The following is a 20174-nucleotide window of genomic DNA, read 5'->3' as shown; positions in this document are numbered from 1 at the left end:
TCTGGCCGATGATGGATTGACCTGGTGTGGACTACAAGGTTTTAGTGGTTTGTTGACAGCATAAATTAAGCTATCAAATCAGTTTTTAACGAGATTTAACTAGGGTCAGTCGATTTTCAAAGGTGCCCACCAGATTTTTCGTTGCTGGATGGTTCCTAATGACCCTTTGCTACCACTATGTCGGTGACCCATTTTCATTTCTAATCAATATTATATCTCTAATTTTTATGCCACTTACACCGAAGGCCATGCTTTTGCTTCCCGGGCTAGCCACAAATCTCATCTGATCACTCCTTGGACAAGATTCCTAGGGGTGGCGGGACTTGAAAAGTTGTCCGCGTCGAATAATTCATATTCAAATCCAAATAAACCGATATGTGGGTAAAGGGACTTTAAATTTAGCCCGCAGACCTTTTCCCCAATATTATTTTCGTAACGGAATGGGCATTTTTTCAGTATTTGCTTTCCGATTTTAAACGATACTAACGGAGGGTGAAAGATAATACTCTTGGTGCTGAAATGACCTTACGGAATAAGCTTATGAATCGCAAAATCCGGTAAAGTAGATTATTGGCGTAGGTTTTAGTTTTTGCCTTGGAAATTGGGCTAAACTATCAGGACTTAAGCGGGGGTCCAAAATCCTGCAAAACAACAGCATTAGTAGTATGATGCTACCGTAAACAGATGATATAGACAAGGCTAAACTTTGAATTTACATACAAAGGTGTGGTTAGGATAGAGATAATATCATTATGAGAAAACAGCCCATGAAAGGTCGACATCATATACGGAAACCCTAAAACATATGGAGGCGATCGAAAATAAAGCAACTTTAAGTTTTTCAGTGAAAGTCAATACGACGTTTTATAGATTCCTCATTTATACATAGATCCTATGATGTGCCAAGTTGGGTCAGGTCACCTTATGATTTTTTTGGTTCACCCTATACAATACAAGCATGTAAATAGATGTTGCGTTTTGTGATCAAGTCGTAATTGAATTCTGTGAATAAGTAGCAGCAAGCAGGAACCCATTGAAAAGTCTTCCTGTTGATTGATGTTATTTATCGAAGGGATAGATTTTATGATTATAAAAAGAGGACAAAGTTGACCATGCTATCAAATCAGTATTTTCACTCCCCATATCTCAACGTCGCCTCAGTTACTTATTTGGAAATAATCCGGTTTTCTACGGAAATGCTCATATAGAAATTCGTGGTGGATTTTTGAAATTATCTCGAGATGTTTGCTTTCTAGCACTCGCATGTAGCTTTGCCACACTTTTAGGAGTGTCCTACGGTTCGATAGCTCTATTGAATTAGAATGGTCTGCTAAGCAGAAGATGTCGAGTATTTTCGTCATCATTTTCCCGCTTTCGGATTTCGAAAGCCTCTATGAGAAAAATCTAAATAACGCAATTTTTTTATTAAAGCATTTATTATTGAATCGGCAGAACTTAATGTCTTTTTCACATCCGATTGAAACGTTATGTATCTACAGTATCATTAATAACCCACCGCCCCTTTATCCCTTATTTATTCAGGCTTCACTCACAGATACATTGGGAGTTTTTCGGGTTTTCGCGCTTGTGTCAGTGAAAATCCATATAATATCTTTCTGTCAGTTCCTAAATCCTTTGTCAGCTTAAATAGGAGGCCGAAGGGATATTGTCAGATGTTGACAGGAAATCAAACGAATCTAATTCAATTACGGCAGAACGTTTACGTGTATTTACATTCAAAGTTACGTCGGCATTGTTAGTTATGCAGAGAAAAGAGTTTTCTAATTATGTGACTCCAAGAACAATTTATATTCTCATAGAGAAAGTTTTAATCTATCGGACTATCCTGAGTTTTGCGACTTGAATTTTTAACGACCCCATTATGAAACAATATTAAAGTTAGCAAACAGCGCACCATTTTGCCTTCCGACAAAATTTTTGTTTCTGATTTAGTTAAGAGAAGCCAGTGGCCTGTGGAATTTCAATAAAGCCCGCATTGAGGGGCAGAAGTTACATTCCTGACAAACTGATCGTTAATCCGGGTTTGAACTTTCCTTTGGTTCATTTTTGAGCTTTCTTGCTTGCTTTGCGAATATGTTTTTCATATTACTAAACTGTTGATCACATTAAAAATGTCTAAAAATTGAGACGACAAACGTCTCTTAACGGACGCCGTCCGCTAAGGCCGGAAAACCTATTCGAAATATGCACATTTTTTAAAAGATTTGCATACCCGTGCGTTACTAATGCACTATCGGCGCTCGTCAATATCTATTACCTAACGAGTGTTGCAACGATTTGACATCACACTAATGGCTTCTAGGTCCTCCTCTGCAATTTCCCAATATCAGTCTCCCCACTCAAATGCCCAAACCAGAGTACTACTTGGGGGAGCTGATAGCTGGTACTTACTGTTCACGAATATTCAGTGACTGTGATAAAAAGCACTGCCGCCTTCAATCACCAAATTTCCCTGGAATCTATCCGAGAAACTTGACGTGTTATTTTGCTGTGAGGCAGCATGAGATACCAACAGGTAAGATAAATTTTAGCTCGTGATTCGCGTTTGAAATTTATATGAAGCTCATTAACTCGCGGTGCTTCAGTACGTTTAACGTCTTTTAGCTGCAATACGTGATATTTGCTGAAATAAATATCCTGATTGATAGTGAAACTTGACGAGAGCTTTTTTCGACATGCAAAAGTTCTTGCCTGAACGTCAATTTCTTTTATTTTCTTACCCGAGAAAGTTCCAGAAATACGTTCGAATAACTTAACAGTGAATCGAAACCGTATTTGTTCGCTGATTTTTAATTTGAGATAGTGCCATATTTGAAATTGCTTCTACAATTTAGGCAAACACGCCCTAATAACAGTTCGGCAACCGAAGGGGCAACTCATTTCAATAAGGAGCGAGTCTGTCCTGTATGGGACGGCTACTCCCAGGGAACTGAAAGTCTGGAACGAATGTGATGATGTTCAGGACTATGTGACGGTCTATGACGGGTAATGTTGATATTTTAGCCTAAGATTCATGCCATTCGTTAAAATGTGTCCTGTCTGCTCAGATTTTTCGACAGTGTTGCTTGGAAAGAGACAAAATAAGAATGTTGGGAAGCAAACAGACCCCGCACTAGTATAGTTTAAAGAGGACTAATTAAATTAAACGAGAAATCGTTTTACTGTTTTATTTTCAGTTTCCGTTCATTTTACCTACCTCGGTCCAATACGTCCTCAAAGGCGCAATTGAACTTTCCAGTTTTTTATATTCCCAAGCAATTCCAGTCTGCTTTATTAAAAATTCTGCTGACAAAATGGCGACTAACCGCTTTTATGCATAAATTTCAATTTATGTACACACTTCTAGTCATGATAACACGTCCCTTGGCCCCATCACATTTTAATCATCCTTATTGTGCAGATCAGAAAACATAACTTATGATTACCGTTCTCGTTCCAGCTACACAACTCGAGATCCAGTAATCCTTAAGTTTTGCGGGGGTGGAGAAGCTGTTCCAGATGCCGTTTCTAGCGGGCACGAACTTCTGGTGGAATTTTCGTCCTCGGCTTATGGAACGTTTCTGCAACCCACGCCCGTAAACAGTTTACATGGATTTCAATTGGAAGTCGAGGTATTTAAAGGTTTACTTTGAGCAACTTGCTGAGATTTTAGGACAATCAAATGTTTTATATTTCATTTTATCACCGCTGGGTGGAAATGACTTGAACTAAACCGCATAGTGTTAGTTTTTGTGACGGTGTATTATACGCAGTTGTTGAGATATCCTGTATAGAGGGCATTTCAAATATTCGACCTTCATCATTGGGATCTCGGAAACTCGAGGAGATGCGAAGAAGTTTAAATAGGGGCAAAATGGCGCAGTTTAGCGGTTCGTCAAATGCCGTTTTCAAAATTTTAATTTTTCGAATACTTTTGAAGATATCCAAAAAAAAGTAAAAATTGGAGATTTTGTTTCTATTCTTTAGCGTTATTTGACATTGTTCTATAAGCACATTTTCACTGTTTTTTTTTGTCTCAGCTACACGATGACGTTTTTCCATTTGTCCATCGACGTCTCGTTTTTTGACTACAATCATCGACTCTTATTTTTTCTTACGTGTGCTGCATTGGAACTCTCGACAGAAAAATGGTGCGTTTCATTCTGATTTCATTGATATACAATTTCATATAATTTGCTTTTTTCAATACCAAATATTTAAAATATATATATGTATATTAATGTACTTTCGTTTCACGCCATCGAACGATTTTCCTTTATTCGCATTACATGAGAAAATTTCCTTTTAAAGGTGATCGGGGCCCACAAATTTCCAATGAAACTGAGTTTCACAAATCGAGAAAGTCAAAATGTGAAAAAATTATTACTGAATTGATAGGGAACAGTGCGAAAACAGCTCAAATGTATTTGGATTTATATCCGGAACGGCCACATAAAACATTATTTAAAATCATGGTTGGTTGAATAGTTAGCTGAGTTTGGTGCTTTTCAAAAAGCTTTTACATAAAGTGTGAAAGCCAAATGGAAGAAGATACTAGAAATAGCTTATTGGCCGAGCTAAAGCTAAATTTCATATTAAAAAAAAGCCACGTTTTTTTGCTTTTTTTAGATAACTGCGAAAACTTCACAATCAACTTATCAAGTTCCGTTAGATGTAGATGGGCCACATCTCACCGTCTGGAGGGCATTTTTAAGGAAGTGGTTTGAAATGTTACAAAATACACATTTCTCCTAAAATACAGATTTTTTAAAAACCATTATTTGGACTGACAAAAGTACTTGTTAAAATTGTGGCGTGGTCTATAGGAATAATGAATATATTTGCAGTAAAGGACCTCTGGATATTGTAAGGAAGTTAGACCACAAGGGCGCTTTCATTTAAATGTATAAGCTAGAATTTGTAACCATTAAATATTCGAACCTTATTTTTTCAACGGGGCTTTAAACGGTGAAACATACCTTCGGTTCTTGATAATCCAATTTCAAGAATAGGTCGATGCGGTGTTCCGTGTCAATTATAAGAGATATTGGTTTCAGCAGGACGGATCGCCTTCACATAATACTAGAGCCGTTTGTAACTATTTAAATCAAAGATTTCTGGATAGGTGCACAGGAAATCCGGGGCTGGTAAGGTGGCCGGCGAAGCCCCCCGAACTCACAGTTTTGGATACTTTTTTGCTAGCCACTTTGAAAAATAACGCATATGGGACGTGAAACTTTAATACAATAGAAGAAATCAGAGAAAACATCGTTACACAATTTGGATAAATTAGAAGGAATATTTTTGGGGGAGTTGCTAATTTAAATCGACATGCTCGTTCATGTGTCCAGCAGGAAAGTGGTCAATTGGAGTACTGGTTATAATATTTAATGATAATTTAATAGAAGCCAGTGTATGCCCAGAAGAAAAAATGAAGCTGATGATGGCGGTCGAAAATCGAAACGTCGGATGGCAAATCTGAAAACGCCGCTGTGTAGCTGAGAAAAAGTGGCAATGAAAATGCGCTTGTGCTTTTGGGCTTCCTCGTCAAATAACGCTAAAAAAATGTAAACAAAATCAACAAAAATTTTACTTTTTTTGGATATCTTCGTAAGTACTCGAAAAATTCAAATTTTGAAACCGGAGCTTAGCAAAGCGCTAAGTTGCGCTATTTTGCCCCTATTTAAACTCCTTTGTATCTCCTCGAGTTTCCGAGGTCCCAATGGTAAAGTTCGAGTTTGAAATGCCCCGTATGAGATCTCCGAGATTTTATGAATAAGACTTCAGCAATAAATCGAAAGGGTCATTTTAAGATGGCTTGTTCTTATGAATATGGGACGCATTTCTCCGCGTTCCTGTGGTTCGCGGTGACAACGTTTTCAACAAATAAAAATTTATTTTATTCCCGAGCTTTTGGCTGATATCTGGCGCATCTTGTATACCCTGAGACGTATCGCCCCGCATCGCAGTCAGGGTTCAGAAAAGCAGACATCATTCATGTAGCAAAATTTCCCCTTTTTTTTCAATGTCAACAGTTTCCGGATCCTTTCATTAGAGCTTGAAAAATATTCAAAAAGTTGTAATGTAATACACTTTTTTACCTTCAGGGGTAATAAAAGCATCGGAACGAGAAAGTTGTTCAGTGGAAAGGCGCGCAAAAACATTTGCTTTTCGTTCTAGGAGGGTGCTCGAGAGTTGGCTGGCGTGAATGATTTACATTAAATGACACTTACAGGCGGCCTTATAAATTAGAGCCCGCGTCGATTCTGCACTTTTTGTCATTGACGAGAGGAGTTTTAACGTTGTATTCTTCCGGTTTTAATTGCCCTTTTTTTCCATTTCTTTTTCTTGTGAAACATTAGCTTTCATGAGCTGAAAGATTACACTCGGGCAATGCAAATGAAGTGAGCGTGAACTTTTTGGAACCAGCAGCAGATATTTCAGAATTAGATCGATCAGCGGAGCAGAAAATGGCTTTCGATTGCAGTAATTGTTTCCAGCCTAGTCAATATTTCGGCAATTTATTTTAGGTCGTTATACGTTGCGGCGGTTAAATGAGCTCGCAGATCGTTTACAATGCTTTCGTGATTGTGTACGCCAATCACATATTAATTATCTCATGTATCGAGAGATCTGTTTGTTGTAGGTTAAATTTGTAGATCAACAAGCGCCCTCATTCGTGAAACAAAAACAGAACTGTGAATTTTGGCTTCGTGGAACCAACAGGGGTATTTTGGAGAGCCCTATACACTCCCTGCCCGCCAACACTACGTGTCTTTATCACCTTCAGGTAAGGGAACTATTTTACAGTAGGAATCTTTTATTACGTGCCTTGATGAGTAATATTCTTTTATGTGCCTTCATATTTGGTGATGCATTAGATAGTACTCAAAAATTCTCGGCGGGTTTTGCCTGAGCTCTATCGTTATCTATTTGTAAGTACGTAAGGGGCAGCCCTTGCGGATGTTACAAATTAAATAACAGAGGGAGTCTTTTCGCCGCTATACTACCATTTTCAGCCTAATTTTAGTCGAAAATCATTTTCACTTTGTTATCAACTCCCCTTTTGCTTCGACTATCAATTCATTTGTGATTCATTTCCCTACATTTCTGGGATAAATACCAACGCCACTCTATCCCAAGGATCCTCCCATCTACAAAATGACCTTGTTGTTAGCATCTAACTTATTGACGCCTTAATGCACGACAATAAATGGCTTTCTCTCTGGTTGAGCTATTGTGTATTTTGTACTTTTGCGCCATTTACGAAGACATAAACCTTTATTACGCAAAATTCTCTATGCACACGAATGGGGAAACGTTTATTTCAAGTTGATTTTCTCACGTGATCTTCTACTTTTTTTTATCCATGGCTAGGGGTATTATCTTACTCCTCCTCGTTTCGGAGCGCATTAGTATAGGTATTTCATGAAATTTGGTACCCACTTACAGTTAACGATCTCGGAATGGAGCTGTTATGGAGGTAATGGATGGGCAACAACTAAAGAATACTATATTGTCTGTAGTAAACTGAGCTGAATTTAAACAACTTTATTTTTCAGCACAACACATTCGAGATAATAGAATGTTTGTTATAGTTTTTTTGCCGAACGATTGGCGTTCGAGGTGTTATTGAAAGTTTGAAGTTATTTAGTAATATCGATCAAATGCTATGGCCCCATAAGGTGGTCTTAACGCAGCCCAGATCTAGCGTCTCTAGACTTTGACGTTAGTGGTTACTTAAGTGTTAAAGTGCATCCTCAGCTGGAAAGCAATCCTTTAGAAATCTCTTACTGTATTTTGCTGATTTGTCGGCTTGAAATTTTCTAAAATATATCCAAGAGAATTATGAGCAACAAACTATAAAAAAGAGCTTTTCGTGAAAAACGACATATCTAAATTGAATCCTAAGCCGTTGCTAATTCATAATGACGCGTCGAATATGAGATCAAAAAATGCGTGGCAGATGAAGAAAACTCAGCAACTTCCATTTACTTTTCAATCTCACATTTGCCAGCTCCAGAAGGGTTTCCCTGGCAAATTTCAGGTGAAAGTATCACTTTCCTTCGAAAAATTAAAAAAAAACAAACGCGATAATAACCATCGTCCCATAACCACAAAAGAAGTTATGTTATGGAACGACGATAACGGTCTAGATGTTGATGCTTGAAAAGATACGAGCTTTATTGGATGAGTAGAGGTGTCATGTTCTTAAAATGCCTTGGGAATGTGCTCTATTCTCATAAATTGATAGAGAAGTGACTACGTTATATTCCCAAAATAGAGAGTGCAAGAATATTAAGTTATAAAGCGGAACTATTTTTGTTGTTCAATACGATAATATTCTCCTCACACCTCTATTAATTTTTCTCCACATCATTTTTGCAGTTCGATGTTTCACATATTTAAATGAAATTTAAAATGCTGTCGCAGTCCCTGAATAACGCCGTAAAGTTTTGAAATTTAATATAGAAATGCGGATTGAGAAATTAATTAAAAGAATCCCATTCAAATCAACTCAGGCTTAATTTATCCAAGATACCAAAATTCGACTCAGATTATTTAGATTACTGAAGTTGCATTAGATCGAAACGGGCGGGGGGGAGGAGGGGGGAGGGAAACTTCTGTTATTTATTATCGAGGGTCACAGGAACTATTAATTTGTATAAAAGGAGCTATCTATCGAACAACGAGCAGCAAACGAGAATCGTTGCCGGAATTTGGGTCTTATAAACATTTAAAATAAGACTGATCAGGCAGACACCCGTCTAGACGAAAATCCATGCGAAATTCAGAGAATTACGGACAAGATTTATTTAAAGGATTGGGTGAGGCATGGACACCAATAATTAGGGCGTTTAATTGATAACTTAATTGAGCCAAAGTGGAGATCATGACGATGTCTTCCAATTACTCAGGGGCCAATTTACGACTTTAAATAATACACACATTGCTTTATGTTAAAACGATTCTCGAATCCCCTTAAATATTTACTATGATTCTTCATAAAGCCCCTCGACGAAAAAATGGTCGTCTTAACTCTTCTCAGTTGTCACACGACTTTCAGGGGCTTCAGGCGATGTTTTATTACATTTTTGCTCGCTTGCTCGAACGTTTCATGTTGCGTTCAACTCGGCTTTTCAATTACAGGATTCAGGCATCGATCGGAAATTAATCTCCCCATCATGAGGAGGAGAGTTAGATTTTATGTCCAAAATTGCATTTGAGCGCTTCATTTTTTATTCCGAGCGATCTGAGAAATAATAGATGACTTAGGAATTTATATTTTCATAACATTGAGGTTTATGATGGTATCAGAGAAGGACATAATTCACGATTTACGATTTCAGGCACATTGGGACAAACGAGAGTTTTTGCATACGAGCCTGGTGGAGTGTCGAGTTGGAATATCCTTTGAAGTCCCATAATTCTGAATTACTCTAGAGACTTATGGGAAAACCTGAACCGAAAAACGGTAGACGTTGCTACAGCGCAAATTAATTTTTTTATGGGCGCCAGTTGGGACGAGACGATCTAAAGATTAAATGAAGATCTACATTCTAGACGATCCTTTGTTCTGTAGACACTTCGATTAAAAAGTAATTTTCCAAGACAAGCGTCCTATATTATACCTGAAACGAATTGCCAATCAAGAAAACTTGCAATTGACTGTATCTTATAGAAAATATTGATTATACAACATATTCGCTTCTTATAAAAAGTGTTTTTACGATGTCATACTTCCATCTTTTTGCAATATGAGGTTCTGAAGATAACTGAATCTAAACATAAATATTGAGTTTTTCCCAGACACTTCATGGCAAACTCGGAATTTTGCCACCGAAAAAGATATTCCAACCAATTTTACAAGCACATTGGCCTTCATTTTCCCAACTCGCATCTCCTACCGTCTAAGGATGTCATTATTTGAGCACGAATTTGTGACATCCCACACAAACTACACTCCAAACATGCTTCGTTATCGATATACAAGGGGCGAAAACTTGCACGAGTGCAACATTTAAGTTGCACGAATGCAAACGAGTAAACGCAGTGCACGAGTGTCTTACTGGGTTTAAGTTGCATAAAATCCCCAACCTGATGTTACCCTTAAATTAACCAATTATAGGAATAAATTCACATCGCCTTAGTGCGACTGGTGAAGAAGGTTGTAAATTTATTAAGGGTAATATTAGCGATGCAGTGAAAGTTAGAGGAAATTTTTGGTAAGTTTACTTGAAAATAAAGATAATTTCCCATTTTTCAAAAACGTCAGTGTTCCTAGGCAAGCACTGATCAGCGCAAGAGTGGCCGAGGTGTTTTCACAAATGTCGCTTTGAGTTACAGTTCAAAATAAATCCATAAATTTCTAGTTACTAGAAAACGTAATTTCCATTAACAAAGGCTTTTCTAGTAGTTTCCAAGAGTACATGTTTTATTTAAACGTCCTATAAAGTGTACAAAATATATCGTTGAACTTTTTCTATTACTCGCCATGAACTTCCAAACTTCCATCTTTCTTTCGGCCAGCCATTATTCGAGGTTTTACTTTAGGATTACGGCCTAGTTGCGAAGCCAAGATGGGCCTTGCACTACATCACTAACATTTTTAAACTATAGAGTTCCACATGAGTTAAATTCCTTCAGGGAATGGACCCGTTTGCGTCGACTTCTCCGGCACCGTTTCGACCCCTAAATTCCCGATACCCTGAGTGGATGATTACTCCACCGCCCCGATACAGGGTGTGGTTGTCAATTTTGAAATTCCATGCTGGTAATTCCTGGGATCCGAAAAATCCGGACAAAATGTGTAGGAGCTATTTGAACGTGTGGGATGGCCAGTTATGGCAGCCTAGCAATTGCGAAGGCTTATTTTGGTAGGTCAATCAGCGCAAAAATGGGGAGAAGTTATAAATTGTTTTCTTTTCCAGTGGAAGTAAAGAGAAATACAATCCGGAAAACTTCGGATCGAACGCCATTTCCAGGACAATAAATACTCCTTCGGCGAAAGGAGGGAAAAACGTGACATTACTGGCAAGATTCTGCAGAGAACACGTACCAAAGAGCTGTGAGCATTTCCTGCTCTCAAATTTTACCAGGAAATACCCTCGGCCTTGCACTTTGACTGAGAGCTACCTCACATCAGGAGATACCTTGACTTTAGAGCTGAGACTGGCTGATTCTACAGCTCTAAAGTAAATATGCAAAAAATGCAGGTCATAACGCAAAAAAAAAGATAAATGCTTTTAACAGTAATTTAGAAATTATTAGGTATGCGACTGAATAATCATATCGCATAGAGCTTAGTCTCCGTCCCAGCCGACCCTATAGCAAATATTTACTTTGCACTGCCTTGTAATTCAGTAAATACACGTCTATTTGAACTAACTGAACCGCATTAGACGCGTCTGGTCTCATAGATACCTTCTCTGTGCAAGTTTTAGGTGGCAAACGTCATGGGCAATAAGGCAATAAATTAGTCTTTTGAGTGTGTTATTCACCATTCGGATCCCCCGCAATTACTCGCAATTTCTCACATTTCCTCATTACCCATAGATACCCTCTAACTTGGAACAAATTCTTGATAAATGAGACTCCTCTTTTTTTATCGATATGTGGCGACTAAAAGTTAACGCCCTGTAGTCTAAATTTTCATGATAATCTCTCGCTGGAGTTAGCAAACCGACATGGAAGAAAAACGCCGATGGAATGGTCGGTCGGATCCCCAGATCTGACACCTACGCATCTAACAATCTTGTTCGTACACACTGATTTATTAAGGAAAATATTCGATTTCCGCTGTCAAAAAATTATTTATTTCACTTTTTTTTAATTATTAACAAGAAATGTATTTTAAATATACGTTCTTATGTTCAAAGCTTTCAAAGAATAAATAAAAAAACGAATCAATAAATTTAACAAAAATACCTCAATTTCATATATAAAATTTTTGTTTGTATATTTGTTTTGAATAGTGCGTATTCTAATCTATTGCAAACATCTTTCATCTCATACCGTATAGATGAGTAATATTTTATTGCACGCTGTCGATTAGTTTACTGTTTTCATCAGTTTCAAATAAAATATCCAAGCGAAACCAACTAAGTTGGGATTTAAAAGAATTTATTGTTAATACGGCACTGAAAAGCTATAGCTTAAGAAATATTGGCGAATTAACTAATAAAACGCATTCTACGATCCAATATATTAGAAATAAATTTAAAAACGAAGGCACGATTTCCAATTTTCCAAGATGAGCGAAGAAAAAGAAGTTAGATGAAAGAGATGAACGTACGATATTAAACAAAATTAAGAAAAACCCAAAGTTCGGTACGCCGCAAATTCGTCCAATCATCGAAAATGAAATAGGAAAACATATTTTTGACCAAACGATCCTTCGTGTATAATGGAAATATGGTTATCATGGCAAAATTTTACGGAAGAAACCGTTTATTAGCAAAAAAAATCGGCGTAACAGACTTTTATTTGCGAATGAACATGTGAATAAAGATCAAGAGTTTTGGGATACGGTAATTTGGTAGGATGAAACAAAAATTAAACTTTTCCAGTCTGATGGCATCCACAGAGTGTGGAGAAAAGTGAATGAAGATAATGATCCTCCTAATACACTTCCCACTGTAAAACATGGAGGTGGATCCCTAACGATTTGGGACTGCATGTCCTCAAGTGGAGTTGGAAATATCCACTTTATAGATGGTATTAGGGATAAACATGGTCATAATGATATTCTAAAAAAAAACGTTAAATAAAGTGCGTAAAAATTAGGTATGGCAAATGTTTATAGATTTCAACAGGACAACGATCCTAAGCACGCGGCTTTAGTCAACAAAGAATGGCTAATTTAGAATGTTCCAAAATTGACAGACCCCTCCACAATCAGCAGACTTAAATCCAACTGAATATTTGTGCGAAATAAAAAAAAAACATATAAGAAACCATTAAATTTCATCAAAAATAGAATTAAAAAACATCGAATCACAAGAAAATAAAAAAATCAGTCGTGAAATATGTGAAAAATTTGTTTATTCGTCAAGCGGTCATTACAGCAAAGGACTTGTCGACAAAGTATTGATGAATTTTTGTTTATTTGAAAATGTTGTTTCGTTTTATATTTAAATTTAAGTGCACGAACAAAAATGTTGTATGAAAATGAGGTGTTTTTGTCAAATTTATTGTTTAGTTTTGTTATTTATTCTTTGAAAGCTTTGTACAGAAGTACATACATTTAAAAGACATTTATTTGTAATATTTAAAAAAAAACAGTAAAATAAATATTTTTTGACACCGAAAATCGAGTATTTTCTTTAAAAAATCCATGTGTACGAACAAGATTGTTAGATAATGTACATGTTTTATATGTGGGTCTGCAAGCAAACATACATTTAAGTCCACGAATCATTCAAGATTTTAAAGGGCAGATTAGGCATGATCATGAATTGATAATATCGGGTGTTTTGGAAAGTGTAAGTAGATAAGCGAAGAAACCTTATTTGCGGTTAACGTATATTTTAAGGGCGCGAACGGGAGCCTTATCGTTGAACTTATTCCCAGTTAGATATTCTCAGGTATAACAAACTAGAACCGAAGCTAAACAACGACTCGTGACATGACGTCTGAACTTTCACGTTTACAGGCCAGTGAGTTTCAAAGCCCTATACGAATTCGTCGACCTCCATTTGGACGGAGATCCTTACGGAGAAGGTCCATGTTCTAGAAAATTTGGATCTCTCGCTAACGAATCTCAACAAAAATTCCGTTCGCCTGGAGACATTTTTTTATATGGAAGAGGTGGCTCGAAAAACATTAGGTGAGCCTCAAATCAGGGCGGAATTGTGCAGAAGGATAATTATCGTTTCAGATGCGTTTATCGGTTTGAGGCTCAAAAGGGTGAGAAAATCAAAATTACCCTTACGGATGTGCGAATCAAGAATCGAAATTGCGATACACAGCTCAATGGGGACACCGAAAGGTTGGAGTGTATTGGAAACATTACTGCCACATTAAGATTCTTTGAAGTGCCTTGGAGTGATGTACCCGGCATCCCTAGGTAAGGGAATTAATTGTTTCATTTTGCTTGAGCTTAAAGCATTCATTTCTCATTCAATTTTTTATAGATGGTTAGATGGGCTAATAATGGGATAATTGGTACTTAGCAGTAATACTTGCTTATGCTTCCCATTTTTGTTTTCACCGCCAAGTCAGTTGAGGATAATTCTTTTACTGCGTTTTAATAGTTGATTTATGTATCTATTGTGATATGTGGCATAGACATGTTTCTATAAAAGTGCCCTGAAGCTCATAAAATTATCAATAACTATCGTTGGGACCAAATGCCTTGTTCTTCGTATCAAAATGAAAACTGGAAAAAGTGCTACTTCCACCATAAATTCTTGCGAAAAAATGTCCTCAAAGCTTCACATTATTCCTACAGCAAATTTAGAAGTTTTGTTAGTAAAGTTTAGTCTGCAAAGAAGGCTATAAGGAAGGCTTGCAAATCGTCAAGGGATTAAACGTCTTCTTGTCTCTAGGTTTATAAGGGATTTCTTTCATGAAATTCCGTGGAAAGACCGAACTAAAAATGTTTGAAATTCATTTATGCAGAAAATAAAGTACGGCTGATATAAAACCCTAAACTTCTATGAACATCAGGAAGGAGATAAATAAAATATAATCCCTAAGGATCGATAGACTTTTCTCACTTTTTCTCACTTGTTTAAAGGATTACTGGGATGAAAGATCTCACAAAATCAGCCAAATATATCTGCCATTGGAAGTGAAAATTTTATGGAAAGGGACCAAGAGGGAACTCGAAAGCCCTTGAGGCAAGTGGAGCAACCCGCAGACTGGTTTTCAGTCTTTAACTCCCATCTGTTCGCTTCATCTCCCGTCGATCATATATGTATAAACGAGGGCCGGCATACACAGGGTGTCCAGAGAAGTCATGTCATAAATTCCAGCGGTTATAGAGAAAACTAAAATAATGCTAGTACTTCATATTTAAAAAAATTCTAGCAGCCCTCGTTACCATGTTATTAGCTCTTAAAGTAAGAAGTTAAAAAAGCGTTTTTTTCTGTAGCTTTCAAACAATTATCGCGGTAAAAATGAAAGTTCGGCGGTTTCAACAACTCGTAGTGGCACTTATTTTCATATGTAAAAAGATGTGTCATATGTCTTCCTTATGCAGGGAAAGAAAAAAATACTCATACGAAACTCATTAATTTTTTTAGTGAGTTAACGAAATCGTTTTTTTTATTTAGCTTCATTTTTCATATTTTTTCAACAAAAAAAGGTGTCTTGGTATAATCGATATCTTGTGCCGTTTTTGAGAAAATCGCCTTTTATTATCAACAAACGTCATAAATAACAACAATTTGAAATGAAATAAAATGGCAGTTTATTGTAAAAAGCGGTAGGTATTGCAGCTAAAGATATCGAGAATGCTTAGTATGAGCGTCTTGGACTGCAACACGGTAGCTTCGACAGCATTATCTTCTGAAAGTCTGAACATTAGATGCCTATCTGCATACTTCCCATTCCTAAACTGCAAGATATTATTAAAATAACTCAAGTTGATGATATTAAATGTTGACGTGAATATTTTTGATAACTTTAGCCGTAAGGCGCACTATTTTTTTTAATGATAAACTGCTATTTTATTCGATTTCAAATGGTTGACATGTATGATACATGTTGATAATGAAATGCGATTTTTTCAAAAACAATACACTATATTGATTAAAGTAAGATATACCAGTTTTGAAGAAAAATTATAAAAGAATTAAGGAATGGAGAAAATCACTGATTTTATCAACTCACCACAAAATGAACGAATCAAACTGAGAAATTTCGACTTCCCCTGTATGAGGGAGACATATGAAAATTAGCACGACTATGAGTTATTTAAACTGCATAACTTTTATTGTTGCTATAATTGGTTAAAAGTTACAGTAAAAATACTTTTTTGACTTCTTACTTTGAGAGCGAATAACATAGTAACGAAAATCGCTAGGAATTTTTTTGGCATTGTTTTAGCCTTCTTTATAACTTCTAAAATTCATGACATGACCCATTCGAACACACTTTATGTATGTCGCCTCGGGTTCGGAACTGCAGGAAGTACCTACAGTGCCATCCTTTGACTCTTGAAGTTTGGAAAGTTATGCAAAAGACAGGGAACCGGGCAATGCCGTCTGGCATTAATGTGAAAAAATAGCACAACTCCAAGTTTCGGGTCATTAAATTCCGTAATTTTTACTTTCCGATTTTCATAGTAACTGTTGTTTTGTTTATTTACATAACCGCGCAGCGTCAAGTCACGGGCAAGCAATGTAGAGTGACCGTGATCTGACCATGACCCGACTAATAATTCGGTCGCGTTAGTCATTCAATCGTTCTTAAATCAATTTCATATTCACGACGTGCACACTCCTATCCCGTCTTTTCCATATTTGATGGTCCATTGCCAAAACTGCCATAAATTAAACTAACCCTGCGCTCTAAAAATGCCCTTTTCCGACCTATTTTCCAGCTTATGGCCCATATGAATGCTAACTCCGGAAAACTATCGCTTTCAATTCGATTACGGCAAATTGAATCTGATTTCCAGAGACTGTCTTTGCGGAGTCGACAAGAACAAACTATTGCCCTACACGTACATTTCCTCGTCCAATGTGGTGGAATTACGGTTCGACGTGACCGGTATGAACGCCTCCGATGATTTTGGATCGTTGTTCTTCGAGGGCCATTGGAAATTCATCAGGACCCCACTTTGCGAGCTCAATTTGCGAAAGACCGGCCCTAATGGGGAGCTCGTGTTCAAGTACCCCCCTGAAGGGGTCGAGGTAACTGGCTTGTCATATTTTTTGCTAATTTATTTTCGTTCTGCACAACACGGTCAAGGAACTGTATCGCATTATGCAAGTATGAATAGGTAAAAACACTCAGTAACATAAGTGACTATAGTGAAATCTCTCATACGCGCGCACCAGTGGTCGTCTTTCATTTGCACGCTTATTAGAAAACGTGAAAATATAGGTGGATCTTTAAAACTTATTTATCAAGTAAAAATTTTATTTAAATTAAAAAAATAACAATAAACTTGACTAATTGGCCATAAAAAGAAATATTTTCAAATTTCAAACGAACAAATATTCGTATGTTTATTACGTAAGTCCTGAAATGAGAAAATTTTTATCCCGGACTTTAACAGACCGTTTATAAGTTAGTTTGTCGATGTTAAGTCTTCCTTAGTTTTGAAAAATGATCTCTTCTGCTTTCAGTTAAGTGACGTACAACTGTACAATAGTCGTTCCCTCTTCTTAATTAGTTCACTTGCCTGAGTTTTTTCTATGTTAAATCGAACCTCTAAATTACGTGCCCTAAGTTTTTCTCTATCGTAAAGTTCTACTACTTGCAGCTTTTCCTTTAAAGTTGACCTACGTTTTGTTGGAGCCATTACTAACTTGCACAAACTATAAACACACAACGCGAAATATTGCAGCACAAATTAATATCCTGTTGGGGGTTTGATTCCTGATGGTTAGAAAAGCCGCTCTTAAAGGTTGTTTTTTCACTGATTACACAACATGAGGGTTACAAATCCTTAAATAATAGCATCGCACATTCTGGAACATTATTATGAGCGTCCAGAACATCTGCAGTATCAAGTAGGAAATCCGAAAATCGCACCCATTGTGCCTGATCAAGGAAAAATAAATGGAGTTATGATCAAAGCTCTGCCGAATATTGAATTATACGCGGTTTGCCGATAAAGAGTAGCGCTGAAAAAACTCTTCGTAAATAAACTCTCATATCGAAGAGTAACGGTTGTCCGTTTATGAGAGAAGAAATGCAAAAAGGGAGTTAAATTCAGTGTCCGTGTTCGTTTAATGGAGCTAATGGAGAAATATTTATTAAAATATTAATGAGAAAAAGTTGATACCCAGAAAACTGTCAGATTACAAGGGAGGTCCGCTTTTAGAATACTTTACCGTATTTATATTATTAGCCCTCGCAATGTGACGTCAGGGCGTCATTTACGTTAGAATATCGGTAAATCGAGTGCTATCATCCCCTGGTCCCTAATCGCCCCGTTTTCTAGTAGCATAACGTCTTATTTAATCTTCGTATTAATTGGTTTACTAATACAAGAGTAATTGAACACAAAATCCTGTAACGCGGCGAATATACTTCGTTGTAACCGTTACTCTTGAAATTTTCCACTATGGAATGACGTGCATGTGTTATTAATCATATTTTCCGAAAGCTAGTGGCACGTCTAAACGGAGAAAACCGACATAATGACGCACCAAGCAACGCAGGCCTTAAGCCCTGTTTTAGCTCGAAGGGAAATCTTGGGAGGCAAAATAAAGTAATGTCAGTTGTTAAGGAAAAAAGATGACTCTGGCCATAAAATAAAAGAACCTTTAACAATCTCTTCAACTACCGAAATGATTTCCCGTAAGTCCTTCGGGGCATCTACACAAAATAAAACCCAAAGTTGTCGGGTTTCCTCAGGTTTGCCATTTCTTTGTCGCCTTAGGGCTGAAGCTGAATTTAAAATTAGAATCTCTGTTGCGGACTCGGTTTTCCGGTTTTTGTCTGTTTCTTGCTCTAGGATTAGGGTTGATCCTTGAATGTATTTGGGGTTTCAGCGTTTCATATGATTGATTTTCACGCTGAGTTTCCTTTATCTTTCACCCCTCAAAGGTGGAATGTCAGGATAAAAAGAGTGCTTAAAGAAACAGCTTCGATACAGCTACCTAAAACTATAGTAAACGGGAAGAGGACCGATGAAATCCGTCCAATATTGATTTTATGAGTACCCTTCTTTAAGCGCTCATGAGAGTGGTAATTAATTACACGTTATTATGATTTATTTAGGTAAACTGCGAGAATAGCCCACGAGTCTTTGTTCCGGGACCTAATAAATTTCTATACATGAAAGTTGGCGGGGTAATTCTTGCTCATTCGAGGAGATGGAATAATAACTACACTCTAAGGTATTCATTATTTCATAGTTGTACTCTACAACTTACAAAGGCCTCTTTTAGTGAAATTTTAATGTCGATAGGATAATTTGAGTAATGCGAAAGAACGCCGGTGTAAGATACACGACGAGGAGGTTTTTGGATGGATATTTTTCAGCGTTTTGTTCGGAACAGAATCTGAATAAATTTCAATGTTTTCATGTTTAGATCCACTTCAAGGACGGGCCATAGCTGCGAAAGCAAGAATCGAATAGCTGTTCATACTGCCCTATATACGGCCCATATATGTCCGGAAATGACAGTCTCGCGTGATAAAATGGTGGAAGTTTTCTCGGAGGGTTGGAATATTAAAAGTAGGTAGAAAATGTTGGTAGACGTTCAGTAAAATTGAATGAAACATTGCTGCCTTATGTTAAAATAAATTTTAAGTTTCTGGTAATTCCCAAAAAAGAAAAATATTAATGATTTTTCGAGTTGATTTTTGCACAAAAGCTGTATGAAAATTTCATTTAAGCCCCCTCAAAGAACACTGTGGGCCAACTGACCCTCGACAAAGTAGAAATAGACTACCTAGGTAGGGAGCTCCCCCGCACGATTGCTGTGGAATTCTATGGAAGGGAGCCTGGAAGTTACCCGGTCATGTGGCTAGAATTATTAAGGAGGTAAATAATTACTAGACAACACAAAACAGAAATATTCCTCAAGGTTCAGAAATGCCTGAGTTCCTCACGTTGCAATCTTCCTGTAAACAATCTGAATCTCCAGTATTCCTTAAAACCGCGTAAATCCTCTAGCGACTCAACTTATTCATGAATGGATATTTCAAGAAGTGAAGTTTTAAATTTCGAATTGGCTTGAACAAAGAGTTTACTCAAGGGTTTGTACTGTCATGAAAACTGATTTTATGTACCTCTTTCAGAAAGGACATTCCACCAAGCGGACTAGGAATATTTATGATAAAATCAGACCACTGCCAATACAGATGTCCAGAACTAAACGCTTGTATAAACTCCTCGGTGTGGTGCGATGGCATTGAAGATTGCCCTTCTGGAGTCGACGAGGCACTCACCCACTGCTCGATATTGCTTCAGTTACCACCGATTTACTTATTCTTTGGTTCAGTTTTTCTCTTCATCTGCAGGTGACTAATTTGTTACTGTTTTA

General features: G+C 37.1%; 1 protein-coding gene across 4 annotated transcripts in view; it reads left to right on the top strand.

The window, feature by feature from the left end:
- Positions 1–20174, top strand: part of LOC136343393 (uncharacterized) — a 44452-nt gene that overhangs the window by 20865 nt on the left and 3413 nt on the right. For all 4 annotated transcript variants that reach the window (XM_066290087.1, XM_066290086.1, XM_066290088.1 and 1 more), the window contains 13 exons: positions 2324–2536; positions 2856–3006; positions 3461–3632; positions 6647–6790; positions 10648–10877; positions 10932–11195; positions 13655–13828; positions 13880–14068; positions 16628–16862; positions 18904–19022; positions 19218–19363; positions 19525–19672; positions 19930–20151. In XM_066290087.1, the coding sequence (XP_066146184.1) occupies positions 2324–2536; positions 2856–3006; positions 3461–3632; positions 6647–6790; positions 10648–10877; positions 10932–11195; positions 13655–13828; positions 13880–14068; positions 16628–16862; positions 18904–19022; positions 19218–19363; positions 19525–19672; positions 19930–20151 (2407 nt within the window). The remainder of the gene's footprint in view (positions 1–2323; positions 2537–2855; positions 3007–3460; positions 3633–6646; positions 6791–10647; positions 10878–10931; positions 11196–13654; positions 13829–13879; positions 14069–16627; positions 16863–18903; positions 19023–19217; positions 19364–19524; positions 19673–19929; positions 20152–20174) is intronic.

This window comes from Euwallacea fornicatus, chromosome 14 (assembly GCF_040115645.1).
Source record: "Euwallacea fornicatus isolate EFF26 chromosome 14, ASM4011564v1, whole genome shotgun sequence".
NCBI lineage: Eukaryota > Metazoa > Arthropoda > Insecta > Coleoptera > Curculionidae > Euwallacea > Euwallacea fornicatus.
Note: the sequence above shows the minus strand (reverse complement) of the source record. Positions and strands in the feature narration are given on the sequence as shown.